Genomic DNA, 2,588 nt, shown 5'->3' with positions numbered 1-2,588 from the left:
TTCTGGACCAGTTTTTCATTATTTTTTATTTACCTTTAACATGTTTTTTATAACCTGGATGTTTAAGTGCTGTGAACCTGGATGTTACCTGTTATATGAGAGTTCCCACGCTACGGCTTTAGTGCTCTGGAATTTATAGAGAATAAATCAACAAGGGTTTAAGACAGGTTGAAGTCATCCTCATCAAAACTGAGAGGTTTAAGATGGGTCTGAGATGCCTGTGATAAAACTGAGAAGGGTCCAAGATGCTTACAACAAAGTTGAGGTTGGTTAGAGACACCATCAACAGATTGAGAAGACCGTTCTGAGAACGACACAAAAGGTTTGACTAAACTTGCAGATGCCTGCAACCAAACTGGGAGGGGTTCAGGGTAGGTTTGGGTGGTATGATTTGTTATACTGTGGTATCAAAATATGGTGACGGTATATAAAAATTGTGACGGAATGAATCACGTGAGGTGAAGCGCCAAGTTTCCACAAGGCTGCTATGAACATAAACATTCTGAGCTCTTTCAGATGATGCGTCATAATGTTACTGACCCATGGCAAATAGCAGGACTCCTTTCATATTTAAACATTCAGAGTTTATTTATTTATTTATTTATTTGAGACCTGTGAGCTCCTCGCTGCAGACAAGGAAATGCCACAAACTTTCGGCACAAAGACGTTCCTTGCTAAAACATGCAAGGAAATGCCAACATTTCACAAATTCACTAACATTGCTTATAAGAGTTTGGCAAAATGTGCTGTGTGTGGAAAAAGGTTTCATCTTTTCAATAAACATCCACATTGGTGGTCAGTTGACAGGACATGTTGACATGACTTTCTTCTGGAAAGGTTTTAGCAGAGACAAAAACTGTTTGTTTAAGGTAAGCACATCTAGTTTTGGTGTGTTTGCTTATTGCGAGYGCTGCTGTGGGGTCAAATGCTACAAAAACATTCAGGATCCACTAGAATTGGGTCAAGCTTAAACTCAAAACTAATTTCCTGTTTGCTCTTATCGGCTGTGAAAATGAGCCAACTTCCGTAATAAATTCAGTCTTGAAGATCAGTGCCAAGGTCTTATGAAGTTTCGGGAAGTGCATCCGGTTTAAACCAACTCCCAAATATTTCATTCAAATTTGCTCGCTGTGGCGACGTCTGCAGAAGGGAGCAGCCGTTAGAAAAAGAAATGTAAATTTTACGTCTTTAACCACGGCACGTCTTGTTTCCCTCCAGTCAAGACGAGGAGTCTCCGACGTGGTCGGCGTACGTGGGCAAAATGTTCACGGCTGCCAGCACTTACTTACCCACCCACGTGTCCGACATGATGCACCAGGACAGAGCATTCGCAACTGTTCGACTCAACATGTTTGGCTTGAAGAACATCTGCGCTCTGGCCATGTAAGAAAAGCGGGGCGGCTGATTCAAAATAAGTGCATTTGTGCAGTTTTCCTTCATATCTCGTGATTTTTTTGTCAGGATTCAGAAGCTTTCTCGCCTGCTGGTTGCTTCCTCAGAAGGTTTCCTTTACATTTATAACGTGGATCCCCAGGATGGAGGCGAGTGTGTACTGGTTCAAAAACACAGGTGTGTGCAAACGTTATTCACAMTCAAAAAACTAAGGAATTGCAATTTTAAGCAGCTTAATTAAAAATAAACCATTCAAACTTGTATGCATTTTAAAATATTTACTTTTCTCTAGACAAAATTTGAAATTATTTCTAGAAGCCACATCTGTACTAAAGAGGAGAGGGACCATCTTGACCAGGGGTCTGCACGCTGTGGCTCTGGGGCCACATGTGGCTCTTTGGTCCCTCTGCAGTGGCTCTTTGAAAATATGACCAAGCATAACATAATTTTTTGTTTGTTTTTTATACTCACAACAGAAATCAATTTGTATGCAAAAACATGCTCAATACTACTAATACAAAAAGTAAAAAATGTTAGCTCATGCTAGCCTGTTGTTTACCTAAATAATCCAACTTCTTTCTCTCGAATCCATTAAAATTACCTTTAAAGAATTTGAAGACTACATAGTAATAAGACTTAGAAAAAAATATACCTGAAGAGTTCAGTTGTACTAGTTTTTATGAAATTCAGGATAAACTACCGTATTTATTCATGTATAATATGATCTCATGTAGTGCTGTACCAAACGATTATTTTCTAATCGATTAATCGAACGATTATCTTTTTTGATTAATCGATTATTCTAACAACAAATCTATAAGTTATTCTGATGTGAGTGCACTGGAAATTTAAAATGTTTTCATCAAATTAACAAGAACAGTTCTTTAATATTGTAATATTTTCTTTAATAGGTTTTTCATGAACATAAAATATGCACTCGTCTCTTGGAAGAGAGACGAAACGTTTCATTAAAGAAGAACCCGTCCAGAGGACCTATACAATTTTTTTTTTCCTTTGATTTTTTACCTGGATTACTGAGATGCATCAGGACATAAAATATGCACTCGTCTCTTGGAAGAGAGACGAAACGTTTCATTAAAGAAGAACCCGTCCAGAGGACCTATACAATTTTTTTTTTCCTTTGATTTTTTACCTGGATTACTGAGATGCATCAGGACAACATGGGGTATTGTTTT

At 38.1% G+C, this 2,588-nt stretch overlaps 1 protein-coding gene across 1 annotated transcript in view; it reads left to right on the top strand.

Moving 5' to 3' along the window:
* wipi1 (WD repeat domain, phosphoinositide interacting 1) overlaps positions 1-2,588 on the top strand; it is a gene marked incomplete at its 5' end in the record, with an annotated part of 14,887 nt that overhangs the window by 7,640 nt on the left and 4,659 nt on the right. The window contains 2 exon segments of the mRNA XM_014024037.1: positions 1,219-1,383; positions 1,462-1,569. Coding sequence (XP_013879491.1) covers positions 1,219-1,383; positions 1,462-1,569 — 273 coding nt within the window.

The sequence above is a fragment of the Austrofundulus limnaeus genome, unplaced genomic scaffold (genome assembly GCF_001266775.1).
Source record: "Austrofundulus limnaeus strain Quisiro unplaced genomic scaffold, Austrofundulus_limnaeus-1.0 Scaffold405, whole genome shotgun sequence".
NCBI lineage: Eukaryota > Metazoa > Chordata > Actinopteri > Cyprinodontiformes > Rivulidae > Austrofundulus > Austrofundulus limnaeus.
The sequence above is the reverse complement of the archived record's forward strand: the minus strand, read 5'-3'. Positions and strand labels throughout refer to the sequence as shown.